This window comes from Thunnus thynnus, chromosome 19 (assembly GCF_963924715.1).
Source record: "Thunnus thynnus chromosome 19, fThuThy2.1, whole genome shotgun sequence".
Lineage (NCBI taxonomy): Eukaryota > Metazoa > Chordata > Actinopteri > Scombriformes > Scombridae > Thunnus > Thunnus thynnus.
In genome coordinates, this window is record NC_089535.1 from 21,632,401 (window position 1) to 21,654,530 (window position 22,130).

The following is a 22,130-nucleotide window of genomic DNA, read 5'->3' on the forward strand; positions in this document are numbered from 1 at the left end:
CTGTGATTGGTCGAGCGAGCATATCCCGCCCCCACCTGACCAGGAAGAAGCTGTCAGTTGTTTGAAGCAACCTGTCTGCCTCGCCTCCGTGTACACATGTAGCCTAAACCCTGTTGCTGTGTCTCTGTCCGTTTGCTTTTGTTTCCACCATGTCTGTAGTCAAAACGAGTTTAAGACTGTTGGTGTTCGCCACAGTCACCGTCCTGGCCGTGCTGCTGCTGCGGCACTGGATGGCCACCAAACAATACGTTTTCAACAGAGAAGACATCGCCAAACTGGCCAAACAGTACGCAGGTGAGTTTGGTAAAAAGGACTTTTAAGCCTAAAGCAAGTCAAGACCAACCTGAATTTCACTCAAATGCTGTTTAAAGTAACAAATATACGAATACAATTAGCCTAAACAGTTATTCCTCGTTTCCTTTCATGTGTACTCAACATACTGTAATGTCTGTATTCTCAGGACAGGACCATGAGCAGGCCTTCTCCAAAGTGGTGGTGGAGCTCAGGAAAAGGTAACAATGTCACTGTTTTGCATCGGATATTTAAAACAGACACTTGACTGACATGTAAGGATTTAGGACTCCAACCAATACAGTTTTCTTGGCTTTCACTGACTGGTTTGAGCAGCTGCCACCAGAGAATTTGTGTTATTTTTTTACTTGATTGGTCAATTATTAGATTTGACATTAACACATTCCGTCAAACTTACTTCACCACTAACTTAATGTTCAACTTCCAGCCTCTCAATTAATGTGAGAGGCTGGAACCAGGAACAACAAATGGTTTCTGTGCAACTTGTAGAAAAATATTATCATTATTAGATGAGGAGTTGTACCGTGTGTTTAAAAGCCAACTAATAGTGTAACTGAACTAGGTATCCTGGCCACATCCTGCCAGACGAGGACCTGCAGTGGGTGTTTGTGAACGCCGGAGGCTGGATGGGCTCTATGTGTCTCCTCCACGCCTCGCTCACAGAGTACCTGCTTCTGTTTGGTACTGCAGTGGACACAGGAGGACACTCAGGTGAGGAGGCAGGGGGTCAAAGTTCAACTTTGTTTGTCTGTCATGGGATACAATATGGAAAATGCACACTTGCCTCTGCAACGGGCAAACAGAAGTGATCTGTTAGTACATGTTTTCGCAAATTTGGGAGCCTTTTACTTGGAGGTTGTGATGTGTTTTCTTTTTGAGACCAAACTATGCAGATAACCATCTAAATCTGACACCATGTCTGCTCTCTGCTTCTGTCAGGTCGTTACTGGGCTGAGATTTCTGATACTATCATCTCCGGCACTTTCAGACAGTGGAAGGAGGGAACGACTAAGAGTGAACTTTACTATCCTGGTAACACCTTAACACATTTTAATCTGCAATGTATTTATATGAAGTCTTCTCTCAGTCCTAAATAAATGGGGTAAACACATTTGAATGACAGAAACAAGTAGTGTATGAGCATTTTCCTTCATGTGTACAAATCCAGTTTAGTAGTTTCCATGTCTGACTGCCTTTATCCTGCAGGTGACACTATCATACACAGTGTAGGTGAGGCCACATCAGTCCAGTGGACCGCCGGGACATGGATGGTGGAGTACGGCAGAGGTTTCATCCCCTCCACGTTGGGCTTCGCTCTGGCAGACACCCTGTTCAGCACCCAGGATTTCCTCACAATGTTCTACACTGTACAAGTCTACGTCAAGGGTCTGCTGCTCGAGGCTGGTACACTACTCACAGACGCCGGAATTTTCTGAGACGTGGCCTGCACAGGGACAGTAACATCAAATGTTTACCATGTCGTCACATGCACTTTTGTCCCCTGACCACTAACATCCAGCATGGAGGGGGGGGGAAATCTGTGCCAGATAATTCCAAGTTCAATTATTTTACCTGAAATTGTAGACAATCCAAATTTGCATCAGTGGAGTTAATCCCATCTACATTCAAGTTCGTGACCCTCCATAAAGGCTATACAAAAGAGATGTTTGTCTTCGTCCCAACTTGTAACATTCACCCTGTGACATCAAACTGCATCAACAACAGTGCTACAGTGAACCACTTTTTTTTACCACTGACTTTTAAGACATCAAGTCTGTTACAAGAACATCATTCTGAATGAAGCACTAGTCAGTCACCCAAAGTCCCTCCTCAGTATCGTATTCTACACATTAATCATTCCTCTGAGAGCTCTCAAACTGCCTTCATAGTTAGTGAGATCTTCATTAATAAAAAAAAAACAAACATGCATATTTTTAGGATCTGGCTTAAAGAATTATTCCCAAAGACCTTAAACTACTCTTGCGAAATCTGAGATTCCTCCGTGAATAATACAGAACCTTTTGTAACCAGGTTATAGAGTATAAACTTTTACAGCATCCAATGAAATTGAAAAATAAGTTAATATCATAAAATGCTGAAGTTCAAACTTTTAAATCAAATGCTTAATTTGGCTTGTGAAACAAGCACTATTTTTTCTCACTAGATACCCATTTCATATTTATATGCATGTGGATTCTGAGTAAATGAGGGTCTTGTGTCAATCCAGTTTTCTTAAGATCTGACTCCTTGAAAAAGTGTCACAGAAAACCAAAAAGCCAAGGAGTGTGTTATCTCCAAAGATTAAGCCTCTGTTGAGTTTTGGCACATATTCAGAGTCAATCTGTCAACCCGAGAGGATTGTTTTTGAAGAAAACTGCCAGGATGGTGTGAGGAAGGTCCCGTCTTGCCCCAGTGTGAGTTGTATTCAGACTCTTGCCAGCTCAGAGACAGCAGTGTTTTAACGGTTATAGTTTTGTCTGTCTTGGTGTGTGTTGACTCCAGAGCTACTGTGCAACAGCACATTTCAAACAATATTATTGGAGCAATTTTCAGATTTCTTCTTTTTTTTCTCTCATCACAACCCAGCATTTTTTTAAGGCTTAATGTATAAGGATTTAATCCAAATACATCTGAAATATTTTAGAAGGTTTTATGAGCTTAAATAGACTTACAATATTTTTGAAAATGTTACTACAGATATCAACTTGAATGATTTTGCTCTCTGACCATTCGAGACTCCTTGGCTCTGGAACTTTGCACTAGCCCAACAGGGCAAAAACAAAACACTATCTGCAGGTCTCGTCCTTCACATTTCCACATTGTAATAAACTACTGAGCAGAAACAGTAGCAAGTCAAAGCCTTTTGAAAAAAGATACTTGGAATTACTAAAAAAGCAAATCACTGTTGCTGAATCCACTATCTCCCAGTTTCTACCTTTTCAGATAAGAGCCTTACTTCCAGATTGATGCTTGAACCCATCAAGCATCATATTAGTGCTTCTGTGGGGGTGAAAACATACTGTAACTACCCAAAACTGGAGTCAATTTGTTCACATAAAGCAGCATCAGCAGCAGTGTGGTCTCAGGTGGATAGAAAAAGAAATTACTGTAACTTGAACGTTGATGAGTGGATGTGCAATTTACTGTAAGGTAATGAAGAAAACTGACAGTGCCAGAAGAAATAAATGTTTTTGAAGGAAAATGATACAAGCCTATTTTATTACATACACACTGAATCCAAGACAATCTCAAGTAACACACCTGTACTGAACCTTAACTGAAATCAAAGCCCGGCTCACGTTAGAGGTCAACTTCTTCCATGGGGCCAAGTATATCCGTGAATTTTTAATAGTTCTCCATAGTTATGTAAATTATGCTTGATTGAGGACTACCTTATTCTTCACAGAAGCCTATAATCGCAGTATATATATTGCATTTCAGTGAGCTATTATCGCAGTATGTAATCCATCACAGATGCGTTTGTCCTGCAAAACAAACATCAGGGGCGATTTTAGCTGGTTAAGTGGAAGATGAGTGAAATCACAAAACTGACCTTACATACTCAGGGGAGTTAATAAATATAAAGATGAGCTCAGAGATTGTGGATGTGTGGAGGGATGCTGTGTGAACAGACGGTATTATTCAATAAAACAGGCCGGCAGAATAGAGGATAGACACATCAGTCCTCATCTCCGTCTGTAAATGTCAAGAGGATGCAGACAAACCTGATTTGTTGTCATCATATCCATGAGGAAGGTCTGGGTGATGATGATAGAGGCGCATGTATTTCATGTGGTTGTGTGTTTGCTTGTGCCTGCTTTTATGTGTCTGTGCATAGAGGTGAGCGTGCACATGTGTACATGTTTTACATGCCATTGCACACATAGTGCAGGTTGTTGTGTGTTTGTCTTTATATATATATATATATATATATATATATGGCTAGTCTGTGTTGTTCCGTCCTCCCTGCCTATCTATCCATCTGTGTATGTGTGTTACCATATTATCCCAGATATAGATTTAATGTCAGTCTAACAGACTGGCCTGACCCCACTGCCCTCCTTCTCTTTAAGCCCTTTAAAGGAGATGTATTCAGAATCGAAGACGGGCGACCGGTGCTGAAATACCAGCGTGCTCGAGTAGCGGGCGCACCCTAATGGAATAGATGGCAGCCTCTTTGACTAATAGCTTTGCATCCTCCAGGCCAAAGATGTCCTTCTACTGCACATTGAGGCTGTGCAAATAGATGTCCTTTAGAAGTGAACACACACACACAAACACAGAGTTAGGGATCAAAGTAGAAAATATTGTATAGGATGGATACATACACAGTCAGTGCATGTACACACACTGACTCAGACACATCCTCATGCAATTAGGCTGGCATAAAAAGGTATCCTTTAGAATAAAACATCAGATAAGGGAAATGGATAGAACCCCTGGGCCTTCATTAATACACAGCATCGGTTCACTCACATCAAAGCTCTTTACTGTCCTCTAGTGGACATAATCAGTATCACATGCATCACTTGATAATGTGGGATAAAATACGATTTACATCTCAATAGGAAGAACATATGAGCCCTAAATGAGGCTGAGGTCAAATCGCAGCAATATTTGCGAGCAAAAGGAACTAAACTGCGAAATGTGATCACTTAAACAGTGATATATATACTATCATAACTGTTGCACCTCTGTATGTGGCCTAATGTCGTTCCAAGTGCAATACTGCCAGAGAGGTTATAGTTATTTAATTGCAGTTAATTAAGAATTTTCAGTTTTAATTATTGGTCTCACATAATTTATTTTCTTTGGAAAAAAAATCTTAAATAGAGGACCGGTAACTGGCTTTTTTCAGAGATTTCAACCAAATCTCATCTCATGCTCATGTTTTCATAAAAGTGCTTTGTAATTAGGGATTTGGGATGCTATTTTATTCAATTCATCTTATTATTTTAGAAGAACATGTACAATTTGAAAGTATTTTTTAAAAATACCTTTTTTAAATGATATTTTTGTTAGTTTTCTTCTGCGGTCCCGTCAATATTTGGCAGTGTTTTCTTTTGCAGCACACGCGTTCACCCATATGTACGGCAAGCCCCGAGGGGAAAACCTGCAAGAAGACCGCACACCTGGAATTACTGACTTCAAGAACAACTGACGAATAGCAGAAAACTGTCTCACAAATCTCTTTAAAACATGATGGAGCTTTCATATCAATCTATGAAAGTCGCTCATCAGGCCCGGGAGGCGGTGAGTGAAAATGTTATTTTGTTTCTGGTGAGTTTTATCAGATGTAATGAACAACTGTTGGCACTGATGCTTGAGAGAGGAACATGAACTTCTGCCTGTGCTCATCCTTAATGCCCCAAAAGGCAACTTTACTAATCTCGTATATGTCCTACATGTATCCCGGGTCAGGTAAGACACGTGTATTTCACACAAATGTCAACTGAATTGTCACAAATAGAAGTGCTTTAACGCTAGCAGTTGAGCTACCCGAGCTAACCAGGCTAGTTTTGCAAACGTCCAGAACTACAATCAATCGGCGTCCACTGGTTGCCTAGATACCAAATCAGGTGGTTGCAATTTGTGGCAATTTGTCGCCCTCTACTGGCACCATGTCTGTCTCCATATTCCAGCCTATAATTATGTTCTCAATACGTTTAAATCAGATTTTAGACCTTTACATAAAGATGTGATAATTGATCCCTCCAGTCATTTAAGACAAGGCAAGTTTATTTGTATAGCACAAAAAAAGGCATCGAGACAAAATGTAAAAGAAACACATTATAAAAAGACATTTACATGCAATTAAAAATAGTTATTTAAAAGTTAAGAGAATAGAAAATAAAAAAAATAAGCCAAAGTAGAATAAGAATGGTAAATAAAATAAAACCAGAGAATAAAAGTGACAGTGTAGTGCAAGATATGAATCAAAAGCCTAAAATTTGATTTATTAAAAGGCAGCAGCAAACGAAAAAGTCTTCAGCCTTGATTTAAAAGAGTTGGAGCAGACCTACAGTTTTCTGGGAGTTTGTTCCAGATATGTGGTACATAAAAACCGAACGCTGTTTCTCCATTTTTAGTTTTGATTCTGGAGACAGAAAGCGGTGCTGTTCCAGACAACCTGAGAGGTCTGGACGGTTCATAATGTAGCAGCAGATCAAAAACTCATTTAAGTGAGTCTGTTTCAGAGCCCTGTAATTGTGCATGCTGGCTTGCGTGAATGTGCACAAAAAGAAGGGGAAAAGTACACAAAAAGGCAATTTAATAGGCCTTTTTAACAGGAACATTTTGACATGTAAATGTAAATCACTGTCACACTGTGATTGCTTAATGGGACACTTGTTATTTTCCACATATAATCAAAAGACAGATAGTACATGCATCGATTTAACCAAACCGGTGGTGAAAAATAAGCACATTTACTCAAGTTCTGTACTTAAATACAATTTTGAGCTTCTTGTACTGTACTTAAGTATTTCCATTTACTTGATACTTCCATTCCACTACATTTCAGAGGGAAATATTGTACTTTCTACTCCACTACATTTATTTGGCAGCTTTACTTACTTCTTAGATGAAGATTTTACACAATGGATGATATAACAAACTTTGAATAATGGCTGTCAACATCAGTGCAGCAGTTGTGTTTGAGCTGCTACTAAACTCAGTTCTGAGTTTGTTCTGTCCAACAGGATGAGCTGAGGACTGAGATGAGGAAGAAGAGCCTTCTCATCCTCATCTATCACCACCTGCTGGGGCAAGGGTCAGTATGAAGTATATGTGTTTGTACAACTTTAGTATTCAAATAATGTCTGTGTCTATACTTAATCGGCTACATACAATTTCTCCAGAACACATTCAAGGTAAAATCGTATTGAACTGTCCAGACTCACAGCACAAGACATCAGACATAGTTGACCTTGGTTGTGTAACTTTTTTTTTGATCTTTACACTGTGTGTGCATGTGTGTGAGCTCATGTGTGTGTCCATCCGACAGCTACGTGGCTGCAGCAGTGGCCTTGGACCAGGAGACTAACGGGGGTGTGAGGAAGTTCGAGGTGTGTGATAACATCGATCTGGAGATGGTGCTCATGGAGTACGAGAGCTATCACTACGTCAAGTTCCAGAAGTATCCCAAACTTATCAGAAAAACAGCAGAACCAGGTGTGTGACCACTGCCACTCTAATGAGCCAAATAAATACCAAAAATATCCAAAGTACAGTGAGAGCAGGAACACCACGCTGATTTGGATATACTGTATTTGTTGTTAAGTTCTGATTAACCGGGGTGTATTTATAAAATCTTAATTATAGTCAATATTTTCTGTTGCATTTGTTGTTTTCTTCTGTGTCAAGGTGAAAGCAGATATGCAAGAAGCAGTGGAATAAAGAGGTGAGTGTGTTTCTGTGTGTCTTATTTCATGTTCAGGTGATAATACTCTTCATACATGTTCACACTATGAACAAAAAGAGTAAAAACATGACAAAAACAACATGGTAACAAGTAAAGAAGCATTAGATTGACTTGACAGGCTGTCGAATAATGTCCGATGTGCTTGGGAGTAAGTTTAGATGTCTCCTGCTGTTCCCTGCTCTGCTTCTTTTTGTCACCCAGGAGTCCCTGTTCAGCTGTGAAGCCTCTTCCCAAAATCAATCCGTCCCAGAGGCCACACTCTGGAGGCGGAGCCAAGAAGACCGCAGCCAGTGCACATTCAAATGTACTGCATTAAACACAGAGCAACCCAAATCAGTATATGAAACTAAAAAGCAATTATTCTTACATCCTGATGACTGTGTTTCATTTCCCAGGAGGACGGCTCCTCTGTTCCCCCAGAGTCGTCAGAATTTGGTCTCAACGTTTCCTCCATCAGGAATGGACCAGCTGGAGAGGCAGCCACGAACAAGAAGGTACTGGGAAAGGTTTTTTTTTATTTAAGAAGACATTTTATTCATTTGTATTTCAAACATCATTAACCTTCATGCAGAGAAATTAGGAATGAGAAGGCAAACCCTTTCATCCAAACCTAAATCAGCACCTGTATGTTTTGGTTGTAGACATGAGCTCTGGACATGCACATACCTGTTATAACTTATCACAGCTGTCATTTTTTTTAATTACAGCTGTCTTATTATTCCTCTGTTTCCCTGGATGTGTAAGAAATGTTTTATTAACTGTTCCAGGGCCACATGACTGACAGCAGGGGAGCCAGCAGTGACTCAGAGCATATGGTAATGACAGTGAAGCCTCCGAGTAACACTGAGGAAATATAAATTATGAAATTCTTCATGATAATCACTTAACCAAAGTGTGTAAGACATGCAAAATGTTATTAAAAACATTAGATTTTCTTGATTTAATTGAGAACAAACAAACCAAACAATAACACAACTGCTTTTAGTACCACTACCTACAATAATGGCTCCGTGCTGTGTGGCAGGAACGGCTGCTGAAGCCCCTCAGTGGCTTTTCTGGAATGAGTGGTGAGATGAAAGAACTGGCTACAATCATCAGCAGGGTACTACACTCACACACACACACACAAATACAAACATGCTCAAAAACAAACATGTAGAGAAGCTGGTTTTATCTGAACTCGTGGCACAAAATATGATGTAGAAACTAGGGCGAATATCCTTTTAAATGATGTCTGTGATAACAAATATGTCCACTAGAGAGCGGTGAAGGGCTTTGTTGTGAATGAATTGATCTGTTGTATTAATGAAGGCGCAGGTTCTATCTATTTCCCTTATCTGATGTTTCACTCTAAAGGACACCTATTTACGCAAGCCTAATCGCACCAGAACGTGTGTCCATTTCTCGCTGATATCTTCCACATGCATCCCTCACTCTGTGTGTTTTTGTGTGTGTGTGTGTGTTCACCCCTAAAGGACATCTATTTGCACAGCCCCAACGTGCGGTGGGAGGACATCATCGGCCTGGAGGATGCAAAGCGATTAGTCAAAGAGGCCGTCGTCTATCCCATTAAGGTGCGCCCGCTGCCTGAGCACGCTGGTATTTCAGCACCGGTCGCCCGTCTTCGATTCTGAATACATCTCCTTTAAAGGGCTTAAAGAGAAGGAGGGCAGTGGGGTCAGGCCAGTCTGTTAGACTGACATTAAATCTATATCTGGGATAATATGGTAACACACATACACAGATGGATAGATAGGCAGGGAGGAAGGGAACACACACACACACACACACACACTGGGTGCACAAATACACAGGTGTTATCCCCTGTCGAATTTATATACACAGCCAGATTCACCGAATTTTGCTGATGCATACAGAAATGTACGTACAAATAAAAGCTGGCACACATAAACACATGAGCAAAGAGCACACACACACACAGAAGACACATTCACACACTTCTATCATCATCACCCAGACCTTTCTCATGGATATGATGACAACAAATCAGGTTGTCTGCATCCTCTTGACATTTACAGACGGAGATGAGGACTGATGTGTCTATCCTCTATTCTGCCGGCCTGTTTTATTGAATAACACCTTTCCTCCACATTCCCACAGTCCCTAACTTCCATCTCTATTATTATTCATTCTCTGGGGTATAAGGTCAGTTTGGTGATTTGCGTCTGTTTACCACCTAAAATTCAGACTAATAAATGGTGCGTGGTATTTCCAGCACTGACTCAGCTATACATCAGGCTTATGAGTTTCCTTTGTGCACAGCTCAGCTTCTAATTGGCTTGCAGAAAATGGGGATGTTGCTGGAAGTTTATAATGTTTGGACGTATTAAGTATTCCCTTATTGAACTATGATGTGAGGTTTTTCTACACCGTTGTAGTTTTCATGTTTCACTCACTGCCTGCCTTGATTGCTCTCATTTAATTCATCTCGCTTTTTATGTTTCTACCCCCCTTTCTTTTCCAATTTTGTCCTCCTCCTCACTATTTTATTCCTCTTATTCTCTCTCTCTCTACAGTACCCGCAACTGTTTACAGGCATCCTGTCTCCATGGAAGGGCTTACTGCTCTATGGCCCCCCAGGTAAGATCTCCAGTGTTGTAAACCCTTGTCAGGTTTACAAGTCCTATATTTTGCACTTCTACCTCATGACCTGTTTCACCCCCACACACAGGTACAGGTAAGACCCTGCTGGCAAAGGCTGTGGCTACAGAGTGTAAAACAACCTTCTTCAACATCTCAGCCTCAAGCATAGTCAGCAAGTGGAGAGGAGACTCTGAGAAACTGGTCAGGGTAGGTTATTCCTCAACATCAATCATAGAGTACTATTTCATATCAATGGTTTCGACCCCTTTTGCCCTACATTCATATCAAGGGGAACAAAGACCAAAACAAACAGTTTTGATAATCTGTGAATGCAAAACCACAAGATAAGACAAGATAAATGTACAGGCACTTAAAAAATGACACAGTATGTTGCACTGTCAGATGTAGTTTGTGTCCTTGAATGATATGTCTGCAGGTCCTGTTTGAGCTGGCCAGGTACCACGCCCCGTCCACCATCTTCCTGGATGAGCTGGAGTCAGTGATGGGCCAGAGAGGAACCAGTATGGGGTGAGCTGAACCACAAAGCGCGGCATTGAAATGATTGTTTAAGCCTTAATAAAATGAAGAAAAATATTGAAACCCTGTTATAAGACTTGACATGGTTTGAAGTGTGACGCCCACAGGATTTACCTTATACTGAAACTACAATGTATTCATATTACTGTAAGCAGCTTTGGATGACTTATGTGGATGCAAAGGTGAATGAAAAGTTGATGAACAGCAGAGTGATGTCTGTCCTCAGAGGAGAGCACGAAGGCAGTCGCAGGATGAAGACAGAGCTGCTGGTTCAGATGGACGGACTGGCGAGATCAGAAGACCTGGTGTTTGTACTGGCGGCCTCCAATCTGCCTTGGTAACGCACACATCACATACAAACAAACTCAGTTATTAACCTCAACTATTTTAAATTTCATAATGTTGGTATTGCTATTATATTTATTAGTGGACATTAATTAAATTTCAGAAACGGTGAACTGATTTTAAGACACAAATTAATTAAATAACTGTTTGTTTGTTTTTTTCAGTCCTAAACAAATTTGTAACACATTTGTGAGTGTTCCTGCTCCTCTCTCAGGGAACTGGACCACGCCATGCTGAGGAGGTTAGAGAAGAGGATTCTGGTTGGTCTTCCTTCTTCACCAGCTCGCCAAGCCATGATGTCTCATTGGCTGCCTCCTCTTAACTCCACAGGAGGAGTGGAGCTACGAACTGAGCTGGAATATGAAACTCTGGCGAAGGTGTGTTACACTAGGACTTGTTAGGACAATTTAAAGGATAGGTTCACAGTTTTTCAAGTCTTAAAACAATAGTCCATATAAACAATGAAACAGGTTTTGCTTGCTGTAATCATTCCTCCCGTTCATACTGGAGAAGATCCCCTCCAAACTCACTTACAATGACAAAATCCAGTCCTTGTTTTGAGGCTTCAGCCATCTAAGTTAGTCAAATAAATCTTCCACAGTTAGTCTTTTTAGTACTGTACTGTTATTTTATAGTAACAGTATCTAAAGTTATGGTAAAGTTAACTAAAGTTACTGTTACTGTAACTGTCCATCTTTGCTCCATTGCTTAATGTGAGCAGCTTAACTTACTAATGGAAGCCTTTCACTAAACAGTGTTTGTGTTTGAGACTCAGTTATAGTTATTCTGTTTTGGTTTTCAAGTATTTTTCTATTTTATTCATTTCTCAGTTTTGGTGCCCAGAAAAAAAAGTACTTTAAATGTAAAAACATGTACTGCCAGTCATGTATTCTCTTGTTTTAGGAGATGGAGGGTTACTCTGGCTCTGACATCAGACTGGTGTGTAAGGAGGCCGCCATGAGACCAGTCCGCAAGATCTTTGATGCTCTGGAGGCACATCAGGATGGTAGGACACACTGCTGGTTTGATATCTAACCACACAGCAAGATTGACCTCCACAACATCCATGTCTTCTGTCTCCCTAAATAAGACACTGCAGCCTCACTGTGACTCTCCTCCACAGGAGATATTGACATGCCCGCCATCCAGCTGGAAACCGTGACAACAGCGGACTTCCTTGAAGTCATCGCCCACACCAAACCTTCGGCCCGAAACCTGATGGAGAGATACACAGCCTGGGAGAGAGAGTATGAGTCTGTCTGACACTCATACACTCACAGGGATGTTTCCACATGAGAAAAAAATGCTAACACTACAACATATCTGGATAAGAATTGTATTACTGTATACAAATGAGCCTGCTGCAGTTACACTTAGCAGGAGCGAATAAGAGTTGTAAGAATATTTATCAGCATATTCTGTTAGCATGAGCTATTTTTATGCTTTGGGTATTCATTACTTGCAGAGTGTAGAGTGTGTGTACCCATTATATGACTTCTGGGGGCATATTTGATACTTTAACTAATTCTCACATCAATAAATCATCCAACGCTTCCCATTTCTCAGGCATCATTTTTGCCTCTTCAGTGAATTTCTTCACCCTTGTTTTAATGAGGGACATAGCTGAGGGGAAAAGGAATAAAAGACAAAGCACTGAAATACTGAAATGTGCGAATACAAACCTCTTGAACAAGGGCCTGAAAACTGGTATTCTGAGCTACTGCTACCATTTGTTATGCTGTCTTTCATAATTTTGTTCATCTGTGCAATGATAATGAGCACCATAAATACCAGCTGAATATTTTTTTATTCACACTTAAGTTTATACATGACAATATCTTGACAAAACATTTGTTACTGTGGCAACAGATGGTCGGTATTTCTGAAATGAAAGCTTCGCTTTTCAACATTCTGGACCTGAAGAGAGAAAGCAGTCCCACAATCAAATGGACATTTTTGTTTATCTTCTGTTTTGGGACGGTTAACGGTGAGCGTTGATGATTCCAGAGTTTATTCTAGTGCAAGATGAAGAGGGAGTGAATGTGAAGAATTCTGTTGTTCCTTCTTTCTTATAGCAGGTTCTTCAGGATGTGTTCGACAGCATCTGGGAAGCTGTCACATGTCATGTGGGGAGGAGGGTTGATTTTATTCTCATCTCCTTCTCTGTATTTACCTGAAAGATGACAAGAGAGAAAGTAGAATGCCATCAATTAATAATTAATTAAGTAACTAGCTAATGACATCAGATCCAATACCAGTACCATGAAATGTAGGTTAAATGATGACATAACAGTGGAAGAGGAAGATGGAGGAAAAAGGAAAAGGGGATGGAGAAGTGAAACTGGTGGAGGTTTGATTGTATCTTACCAGTTCTGACCAGAATACCCAACATTCCTGTGTTCTGAGCTCCTCCCACATCGTCTCTGGTGTCCTGTAGGAAAACAGCAAGCAGACACAAACCACCACAGACCAACTTTTAATAAGAGATTTAACAGATTTCTACATTATCAACTATTTTATTTGGGGTGCAAGTGACACGAGAGTCTTAGGTTTGAGTCCCAACAACAGCACACACACTCTCTCACACACTAAATGCTGAAAAATAACTTAATTATGTTGCTGTTAATGTATCACAAGTGACAATATACTTACATCTCCTATCATTACAGCTTCATTGGGGCTACATCCTAAATCAGCAAGAGCCTATTTGAAGGAAACAACCAGGGGGAAAAAGAGATAAGAGGCTTCATTAAGAAGTTAATTAAGTCAACCATCAGCTTTTTACAGATTTTAATAAACAATACCAACCAAAGTACACATTCTGTAATGTTTTAAATATTTTGTGATAAATACAAAGGCCTCTTTTCTTACTTGAGTGAAAATTAAAGTGTAAAAACGTAAACAAATATATTTCTAACCTGTGTGAAAAACGTCTTTTCAGGCTTTCCCACCACAGTAGCTTTACAGTCTGCAGCGTACTCCAGTCCTGTTACAAAGGGCCCGGGGCCGAGGGCCAAACCGTCCTTCCGTTTATAGTACCGAGCCTTATGGATGGCAATGAGAGGAGCACCGTCCAGAATCATTCTGGGGAGAAATATACATGATTAACTGCACTGTGTTTATCTAAAATAACAATCAGAAAAAGGGAGAAAAAAAGAACTTGCAAAGTTTATATGACAAGAGTCTGAGTTTGGTAGGAAGAGGTCAGTTCTATCAACAATTCTGCAATTTGTACTGGTCAAAATGCAAGATTATTAAAGGTCACAGATGATTTAGACTCACTTTTTAAGGCACTGAAACAAAATTTAAACAAAATTAAGAAGTCAGTTCATTTTGGTTTTTCTTAACAGCTAGAAAAACTACAAGCTGTTACAGCATCTAACTTGTAATGTAACCTGTTGGAAAACTTCAATGTTTTGACTCAAAGCCATTTTTTATTACATAAAAATCCTCAGTGCCTCTTCTTTTATCACCTGAAAGCCTTGTTGAGAGTTTGGTAGTTGAAGTGATCAGGAGCGAGTCCGATGACGACAGCGTTCGGTTCAGACGTGTCGATTCCTGCAAATTGGAAGGACATACATACAGTAGTAGTAGTCCTGCGATGATAAGTCAATTAATACATTTTAATTTTTGTCATGATTATTCATTATTGAGTCATTTACCTTGGACAAACTGCTACAGCTTCACAAATGTAAAGAGCTGCTGTGTTTCTTTCTTTCATATAATTTTGAATTTAATACTTTGTTTATTTCCACTGTTGGTCTGAATACATGAACAATTTGTGCTCTGGTAATTTCAGCATTTGCTCCTGCAATTTAAAACTAAATGATAAATGGCTAATTAATAAATTGAGAAATTGGCTTGTGACCTCTTAAAACAAACCGATGCCTAGCACATTGTCATTGTTCACTTTCTAATTTCAATTGACAACCCTCTTAAAAATGGAGTCTGTAGAAAAATAGACTGACTGGAATGGAGATACGGGCTTTTCAGCTGAAAACAGTGATACACAGTGATGAACTTTGGATTTTTTCATTTTTAGGTTGATTGATTTGTTTGTTGAAACAAATGAGTTTCAAAAGAAATACTGCGGAGGAAAGATCAAAACAGGTCATCCTCCAAGTGAGGTATGGTCTAAAACTCTCTCTCTCTCTCTCTCTCACACACACACACACACACACACACACACACACACTTCTCTGTACCAGTGAAGTCCTCCAGTGCGCTGTCCTCCACCAGCAGCAGCGGTCTGTGTTTCTTCTGCTCTATCAGACTCCTCGCTGCACTCAGAGAGGTAAAGATCTCTTTTTCCTGCAGAGTGAAATTAATTTTCAATTTCTTAAAGGTTACACTTTGAGCACCAGCAAATACGGCTTTGAACAAGACACAACTTTACCTTTCTGTTTAAATGAAACAGAAAAGAATAAGGCAACAAATGTACCTTTTTTTTTGTCATTACCTGTTATAATGAAGCAGTGAAAATATATTGTCCAGCCACACATACAAACACACACTTACAGACAGAGGAGGTGTGTTTCACCTGGAGGTCAAAGTTGAGACGTTGAAGTCGTTCAAGTAAGTTCCTCTTACTCTCCTTCGTTGTGTTGGTCACAAACTTCACAGCTACAGACGCCTGCCGTAACCTGACGGCATCCAAACAAAACTTAGAATTAATATTTATGTATAATAACAAAATAAACGACACAACAATTCTGGAAGATATGTGACTTTCAATAGACTGACAGTGTTAGTTTTTCTTCAGCATGTGAGGCTTTTGCAACTCTCATAGTTCTCTCTTTACTACATAACAATGAGAAGCAGTGTTGTTGTTGGTTTTCATCCATTCAGTAACCTTCAGACTCTTCTTGACTTGACATTTTGTGCCTCTCCCTGTTTCGGAGTATGTTTCCTACCTGTTTAGGGCGTCCTGCGCCCCAGGCACTGCTGTATCCTCTATATGTAGAGTTCCACTCAGGTCGATGAGCACGGCCTTCAGAGCCCGTCTGCCCGCCATCCTGGAGGCCTGCAGGGGAGGACATGGTGAACAAGATCCCTGTTTTAGTTTGTGTGTGTGTGTGTGTTTTGTTTTCACAGGGAAAAATTCTCTTCTTCACTTTGAATGGACACAGAATAGTCAAATAATATACAGAGGTTCTTTTCAACAGGTTTCAGTCCTGAGAAAACATGCAGCCACTGTGTAGCTGTGCTGTTAGATAAAAGCTGCTTGGCCTACAGTCTCTGATTATGATTTTTGAACAGCTAAATATGACCAAGGTCCACTGTAAATGGAGCTTTGCTGGGTTTAAAAAAGCTTATTCTTTCATAATAATTCATTCTTTCTTAGAGATTATACCCTTATAATCATAATTCACATCGGTAGTGGCAGAATTTAGAAGATTACTGCGTTGTTCAAACCTACATCAGGACAAACTGAGAGGATTAATGACCGGTTTGTCCCCGACATTTATGGTTTTCTGCCTAGAATTCAGATTTTGGGATTGTTTTTTATTGCTATTTGACTTTGTGATCCCTTATTATTTAGACATGCTTGGATTTCTGTCATGTAGTTATCAATGTGAGGGTACACACACACACACAGAGCTTGTAGGTTATGTATCTATTATTTGTATTTAGCTCAACTAATAACAGCAAACTGTGCTTTCAGAGAAGTGCCAAGCTGAGAATAAGCTCTACATGCATGTTTGAGTGTGTGTGGCCTGCACAAATTAATTTTAAATGATTTAATTGTACTTTATGATGCTTTTTCTATTTATTATTAATCACTGTTAAGTATGTATTCAGGTATTGACCACAAAGCTTCCTAAGATATCAAATATATAAACACGGCATGTTAGGTTATAGGCCTTTTTCACAGCAGACATTTTGACTTGTCACAGCAGCATATACAAGTGTAACCAATAACCTTAAAGGACAGGTTCACATTTTTTCAAGTCAGTCTTAAAACTACAGTCAGGTGTCCATATGAACAGTGAAATAATTTTTCCTCGCTGTAATTATTCCTCCTGTTCATACTGGCTGTTAAAAGATATCCTTCAAAATGTGCTCTCAGTGTAAGTGATGGAGGCCAAAATCCACAGTGTGTCCATACAATCATTTTATGCAAAAGTGCATTTAAAAGTTTATGTGAAGCTTATATGCAGCTTCAGCAGTCTAAGTTAGTCTTATTAAGTGGATATCTGCCACATTGACAGTCTTTTCTTCAAATTTCCTCTTTGTGTTTCCTTGGCTTACTTACACCTGTCAAACTGATATTACTGAGCAACAGCAGCTCTGTAAAAGCTAAACTGTCATTCATTTAAATTAGCTGGTGATTTTAACTCCAGCACATAAAGCGACTCCCTTGCTGGTAACAACATGCTGCAGTTTTAATTGTAAAAACGGCGAAATAACTAAGTAAAGTATGTATGTTTAGAAAGTGGGCAAACTGCACAGCTAACCTTTAGCAGGACTGGTGCTAGATTAGATCCACCGGTGGGACGTTTTGCAAAATTATCGCGAGATTCAATCTTTACGTTAATTTAACCTAACCCTAGCCTCGCGATAGTTCAATCCATGACGTCCTCCTTCCTACTTCCTGTTGATGTTTTGTTCTTCGTCGATTTAAATTGGGTTTGTTTTGTTCTGTAGATGGTCATTGCTGCCCCCTGCAGCTCAAACAACACCAACTGTTTCCACTCTCTTTCAATTCCTGGATTATTCCTCAAATATGTTTATTTTATGTCTTTTAAAGCATTTTGTATTCTGTATGTTGGAGGGGGGAAAATATCACTCTACCTTTTTGATTTCTACTCTCTTCATCTCTCTATTATTATTTTCTCCTCCATAATCAGTTAAGAGGGTTATCTTTAACCACTTAATCACTCATTACAATAATAAAAAAAACATATGTGTCCCATCCCACTAACAACCAACAGATATATCGTATTAGTGGGTCTTTTAGGGCATTCAAATAGATTTAATATGGTGGGTGGTATTATCATAATGATAAAAACCTTCTCTCTACACGGTGCCAGACAGCATGGATCAAATCCTCTTTTCATGTTACCTCTTTGTAGTGAATAACAGTGCTGTTTTGGGTTTTTTTTTTTTGTTTGTTTGTTTGTTTGTTTGTTTAATTTTCAGTTTTTGTGCTTGCATAAATATTATGTACAGTAGTTCAGATGATAACTGTGGAAAACATGATGTTGGAGAATTAATCTTTTTTTTAATCAGTTTTTATCTGAAGGAAATCAGTTTCATCTTTAAAATCCCTTCTTGCAACATTCATTTTAATGTCATGTTTGGGTCCTGATTTTACTTCTGTTTTTTTTTTTTTTTTCCTTTTACTAATGTCTGTTCCTCTTTTTGGTGCTTTCATCAGCCCTTGCTATTTTGGGGAACAAATACGTGATTTTTGGGGTACAGATGGGGGAAGCAAATAATCTCAAAAGTTTCAATTCAGATTTTTCTATTGTGTTTTTATTTATCCACTTGAGTCAGTTAATTTGGAGTTAAAGCTCACCAGGTTATAATCATTATCTTTGTCTCCCTTCCACATGTTTGCATTTGAACAAACATGTGGAACGGTGAACTAATCACTCAAAACTCGGGTTTATAAGTGGCTGAAAAAAAGAAAAACTGAACATCTAAACAGACAAAAAGAAGTGTAATAGAGAAGCCAATTTTTTTCTAGCTAACCTGTGGACAGACCAGAGAGCCAAACACAGCACATCCTGACCTGTGAAATGCTGATACATATTCATGTACAGTCGCGTGTTATCACTTACAGGTTTCACTGTGAACGCGCAGCTAAACTCTGACTAATCACAGATCAAAGTGGCTTTACTGTGCAAATCTCCCTGATAAACATATGCTTCTAATTCCAGCAGATCCCCCCCCCCCTCCGCATATTTCGGATCAAAACTACTGTTAATAATAAAAATGTTTATGGAGCCTAAACGGGGAGGAAATGATAATTCACAACATATGGGGATTATTAATGAAGTGGATCAGGGATAGATGGATACACATTGAGCCGAGAGAAACTGTGTCAATATTCACACAGAGCAGAGGTGGAAAAGATGAATACAAAACACCAGAAAATCTTATTCACATTTTCCCCATTCCTCTGCTGCCACATTTGTAGAAAGAGAAGATTAAGACGATAAAAACAATTTCATGATGCATTTATTTCATGACAACAAACCATCTCAAGGCTATTGCAGCACATGTTGTTTTTGAGTCGTGTTTACTTTAAATTTACAATACATGTTTAAAATTCAATGGGAAGTCTTTTTTTCTTCACATTTTGTTGTTAATGTAACAGTTTAATTATTTTCAATATATTTTAATTTTTTTTTGGGGGGGGGGGCGGGTGAAAAAACACTACATCATTTCATATTTCACACCAAAACATTCTTTAACAAAAAACACAGCCTTACAAAAAGCTCACGGTGTGAAACTATCTAAAGCTTAAAATACTAAATACCGATTAAAAAACACACTTAAGACATGTTTTTCTGTCCTAAATGGCTTCTATATCCCTGGATAACATTATAATGAGACAATAAATAGACATATTGCCCAACACTGTCACAGTCAAGAGTAACAAGTTGATCCTTGATAACAGTGAAATAAAATGAATGACACATATCATAATGAAATCAATAAAACAGATTCCCTTAGTTGGTCTGACATCATGTGGTTAAAAAAAAAAAGAAAAAAAAGACAAAAACACTATTATGGGATGACCAGAGAATTATCTCTTAAGTCCTTTTGGTGTCAACACAGGGAGGGAGGTTTGGGACATACAGGAGCCATATTTTTGGACCAGGTGGCGACTGAATTCTCCCTTTTTGTTTGCATATGAACATCCAAAGTTCGGAAATGGATTTTTTGAAATTTCTTTTCTCCTTCCAGCCATTGAGGAAAGCAGTTCCCAGCCTGCTGACGACGGGCAAAGACAGAAGTCTTTAAATGACAGCATGTGTGTGTTGTTGTTCCTTGCTGCGTGTGTCTGCTCCTCTGGCTTCATTTTGGTACTTTTTGAACTGCCGGCTGACGGTCAACCAAACAGCAACAGCAGGACGATGCAGGCTGTGTTCACTATTATTAAAGGCACTGTAAGAACAAAAAAAACATTTGGTCAGATTAGTCTGGTTTACTCAGTTTTTTTTCATTAGACATTACCTGATTTAAGCAATAAGTGATTTTAGAGCTCTTGAATGACTGCTTTGTGTTAAATGAAATACTTGTGTATTTGAGAATGTATTTACTGACACCGATGTGAGAAAATTTCAATGGATATGCAGCCCTGCTAAATATGATATTCACTCAACATCCTCTGTGATCTTAGATGAATGCATTAATATTTTAGATGCTTCCCAACCTCTCATGACAGTCCGGACCGAACGGATGAGGTTGAGGACCTGGGCTTTGACTCCTGGGTCATCCCCAAAACCTCCAACTCCATGTTCAACACCCCAGCCGACTGAAGACAGAGAGAGAGACACAGAAAGAGAGAGAGAGAGAGACAGAGAGAGAGAGAGAGAGAGAGAGAGAGAGAGAGAGAGAGAGAGGAGGAGAAATGGAAGGAGAGAGGAGACAAAGGGGAGGTGAAGGGGTGAAAATGTAAAAGGAGAGGACAAAAATATAGAAAGGAGAAAGCAGACATGAGTTGGCAGTGCGTTATTTATGACAACAAAGAGTATGTCTGTATGTATATTTAATGCTTTTATTCACCCTTAAGTCGCTTTACGGTTTGAAAAAAACATCTTATTCCTCACCAAACCTTTCTCTTTAATGAACATACCTCAATTTTCTCCCTAAAAAAATCTCAAGTTTTTTTAGTGTAAATTAGCAGGCAGACAGCTGCTAGTCTAACAGTCTGCACGTTGATAGCTGCTTTTTAGCTTCGTATTCAGCGTTATCTCAATGAAATGTGTGACGTATGCTTTATAAAATAGGACGCAGTACTTACTCTTGCTTAGAAACCTCTCCTCGTGCAACACGGCGACAGCATTTGTGCACAGAATAGCAGTCTGGATGAGAGAGTACAGTGTAAACGCCATGCTGGCAACTTCCTCAGCTTCCACCACTCCCAGTCAGAGATGCAGCTGCCGTAAACAGGCAGCGGAGGTCGTGCAGCAGGAGGAGAGGGACGACCCTCACACATCTCTGTGTCATAAATTAAGGGAACACAATATTCCATTTTTATCATTACAACTGCTTAAAGAACATTTGTAGTAACATTTTAATGAAATTATTGAAAAATATATTTTGTTTTGTTTTGTTTTTTTTTGTTTTTTTTAACCCTTTTTCTGGTCAACATTGACAAATAACGCCAAAATCACGAGGCAATTGTGATCATTTTTAATTTCTTCGCAATATTTTCTTCTTTTTTTCTTTCTTTCTTTTTTTAAAATGATTTTTAGTTCATCAGTGCGTTTCCTATTTCCCCCCTAATTGCTTTTAGACATATATTTCACTAATTTATGTGTTTCGTTTTTTATTCATAAATTGGGTGTAGGTCCACCATTTAAGCTTATGGCTTCTAGAGCTCTCCTGTCAAATGGGTTTTACTTTTATCTGTCTTTTTGTTTTGTTTTGTTTTGTTTTGTTTTAAAAAAAAATCATGTCTAAGTGCATACATTAAATTAAGGTACTAATATTTTCGTATTGTGAAATTTATTCAACGCTCTTGCCTTGGAAAACAAGACATAGCCTACTCATATAACTGTTGGTTGTAAAGGTTTACTCGTTTTAGGTATTGTCCACCTGAGAAAATGAGTAAGTAATCACTCTCGGTCCTAAAAAGATTTGAGTCGTGCCTTAAAGTTGAAGACAAAGAAGGTTTTTAAATGTTCACATTTACAGTTTACAAAGTGAGCTGAGTTTTGCATCTCAGTTT

At 39.2% G+C, this 22,130-nt stretch overlaps 4 protein-coding genes across 6 annotated transcripts; 2 read left to right on the top strand and 2 right to left on the bottom strand.

Moving 5' to 3' along the window:
• The first annotated feature begins 35 nt into the window (after nt 1–35).
• On the top strand, nt 36–2,235 carry sigmar1 (sigma non-opioid intracellular receptor 1). The gene is made up of 5 exons (XM_067575372.1): nt 36–294; nt 461–512; nt 875–1,023; nt 1,252–1,344; nt 1,519–2,235. The coding sequence occupies exons 1-5, from the start codon at nt 150–152 to the stop codon at nt 1,746–1,748; spliced, it is 669 nt and encodes a 222-aa protein (XP_067431473.1). The 5' UTR covers nt 36–149; the 3' UTR covers nt 1,749–2,235.
• Nucleotides 2,236–5,381: 3,146 nt separating this feature from the next.
• On the top strand, nt 5,382–12,775 carry katnal2 (katanin p60 subunit A-like 2). Of its 3 annotated transcripts, none has more exons than XM_067575369.1 (16): nt 5,382–5,565; nt 7,014–7,084; nt 7,319–7,485; nt 7,678–7,714; nt 7,937–8,039; nt 8,131–8,229; nt 8,503–8,550; nt 8,760–8,837; nt 9,211–9,309; nt 10,273–10,336; nt 10,428–10,546; nt 10,776–10,867; nt 11,085–11,213; nt 11,436–11,598; nt 12,125–12,227; nt 12,312–12,397. In XM_067575369.1, exons 1-16 carry the CDS (start codon nt 5,512–5,514, stop codon nt 12,329–12,331), a joined length of 1,446 nt encoding a protein of 481 aa, XP_067431470.1. In that variant the 5' UTR covers nt 5,382–5,511; the 3' UTR covers nt 12,332–12,397. The 3 variants fall into 3 exon arrangements, with proteins under 3 accessions (XP_067431470.1, XP_067431468.1, XP_067431469.1); XM_067575367.1 differs by having other exon boundaries at nt 5,386–5,565; nt 12,345–12,775; XM_067575368.1 differs by having other exon boundaries at nt 5,389–5,565; nt 11,103–11,213; nt 12,345–12,775.
• Nucleotides 12,776–13,009: 234 nt separating this feature from the next.
• hdhd2 (haloacid dehalogenase-like hydrolase domain containing 2) lies at nt 13,010–17,800 on the bottom strand. Its single transcript, XM_067574561.1, has 9 exons — nt 17,680–17,800; nt 16,135–16,244; nt 15,762–15,864; nt 15,427–15,532; nt 14,695–14,779; nt 14,140–14,305; nt 13,874–13,924; nt 13,589–13,652; nt 13,010–13,394 (listed from the first exon to the last, which is right to left on the bottom strand). Exons 2-9 carry the CDS (start codon nt 16,233–16,235, stop codon nt 13,291–13,293), a joined length of 780 nt encoding a protein of 259 aa, XP_067430662.1. The 5' UTR covers nt 16,236–16,244; nt 17,680–17,800; the 3' UTR covers nt 13,010–13,290.
• A 1,591-nt stretch (nt 17,801–19,391) lies between these two features.
• Nucleotides 19,392–21,358, bottom strand: ier3ip1 (immediate early response 3 interacting protein 1). Its single transcript, XM_067574562.1, has 3 exons — nt 21,201–21,358; nt 20,610–20,711; nt 19,392–20,341 (listed from the first exon to the last, which is right to left on the bottom strand). The coding sequence occupies exons 1-3, from the start codon at nt 21,289–21,291 to the stop codon at nt 20,286–20,288; spliced, it is 249 nt and encodes an 82-aa protein (XP_067430663.1). The 5' UTR covers nt 21,292–21,358; the 3' UTR covers nt 19,392–20,285.
• Between the last annotated feature and the right edge of the window lie 772 nt (nt 21,359–22,130).